The following is a 1,237-nucleotide window of genomic DNA, read 5'->3' on the forward strand; positions in this document are numbered from 1 at the left end:
GGAAACCCCGCGTTTGCCGGAGACGGAAGCCAATGGGAGCGGACGCGGCGAGAAGAGCGGAGGCCCCGGAATTGAGCCCTGCGGAACGCCACGCCACCGCGCTCCATTCTTAAGGACGTGCGGTGAAACCAAAGCGACATGGGCGCAAATACGTGACCGTCGCGTGACACAAACTCTTTTCCTCCGCAACCGAGTCCGATCCCGCAGCGACCTCGACTCCAAAGCTCGCGCCGATTGGAGAGAAGGCGGGTTCCATCGCGGCGCCAAGTGTGGCCATCGAGGACCGCCGGGCGTTCATCGCGTGACGTCGGCTGGACGGTGATCGAGGGCGGGTCCGGTTGGAGACGGCGGGCGAGATGGCGGGAAGAAAGGCCGCCGGGTCCGGGAAGTATTTCTTTCCGTTGGCTTCGGACGCGGCGGCGCGGCAAAACGGACCTTTGGACGCCGGGAGAGAGGGCAAAAGCCATCGCCGAGGAAGCAAAATCAAAGACGTGATCCAACAAATGCACGTCAGCCAAAGTCGACGCCGATCGATCGTCAATTTGGCCATCGGCTTCTTGCCAAATGGGCGCGCGGCGCTCATACTTGTGCGCTCTCGGGAGAAAAATAAGAGTGTTGACGTGTGAGATCAAATTTGCCGGAGTGACACGGGGCCCCGTTGCCGCAAACATGATTTTGTCGTCGAGGAGCGTCGCCGCGTGGGCGAGCCCCCCCCCCCTCCCCACGAGTAACCGATGCCTGCAAGTGACTTGGATACGGACTCGGCGGTTTGGTTTTTTGGACGGCGTTTTCCATTCGGATTTGACTTTGCTCGCTTTGACGGCTCGGCTCGGCACGCCGCGCAAGAAGGCCGCTTTGGGAGCGACTCGACTTCACCTTGATGTGTTTGACGCCGCAGCTGACCAGTCGCGTCGAAAGCTGCCGGTCCCAAGCCACGTCGAAGATCTGCGGGGGGTCGACACAGCGGTGAGGCGGGCGGGCGGCGAGGAGGCGAGGCGAGGCGAGGAGGCGGGGCTCGTACTCTGTCCGAGTGTCCGGTCGCCGAGGCCAGGACGCGTCCTCTCCTCCAGTCCCACACGCACACGACGTTCTTGGCGTCCAGACCGACGGACGCCAGCCGCTACGGCGACGGGGCGGGCGATCAAGGCGGGACCGAGCCCGATGCGGGGAGCGGGCGCGGCGGCCTCACTCACCTGTCCGTCGGCGTCGAAAGCCAAACAAGCCACGCCGGGCGGGG

At 64.3% G+C, this 1,237-nt stretch overlaps 1 protein-coding gene across 1 annotated transcript in view; it reads right to left on the reverse strand.

Annotated features, from left to right (window-relative positions):
• Positions 1-1,235, reverse strand: part of LOC109527603 (echinoderm microtubule-associated protein-like 6) — a gene marked incomplete at both ends in the record, with an annotated part of 40,852 nt that extends 39,617 nt beyond the window's left edge. The window contains 3 exons of the mRNA XM_019889613.1: positions 877-945; positions 1,022-1,120; positions 1,194-1,235. Of these exons, the coding sequence (XP_019745172.1) occupies positions 877-945; positions 1,022-1,120; positions 1,194-1,235 (210 nt within the window). The remainder of the gene's footprint in view (positions 1-876; positions 946-1,021; positions 1,121-1,193) is intronic.
• Positions 1,236-1,237: the final 2 nt, after the last annotated feature.

The sequence above is a fragment of the Hippocampus comes genome, unplaced genomic scaffold, assembly GCF_001891065.2.
Source record: "Hippocampus comes isolate QL1 unplaced genomic scaffold, H_comes_QL1_v1.1 scaffold301, whole genome shotgun sequence".
Lineage (NCBI taxonomy): Eukaryota > Metazoa > Chordata > Actinopteri > Syngnathiformes > Syngnathidae > Hippocampus > Hippocampus comes.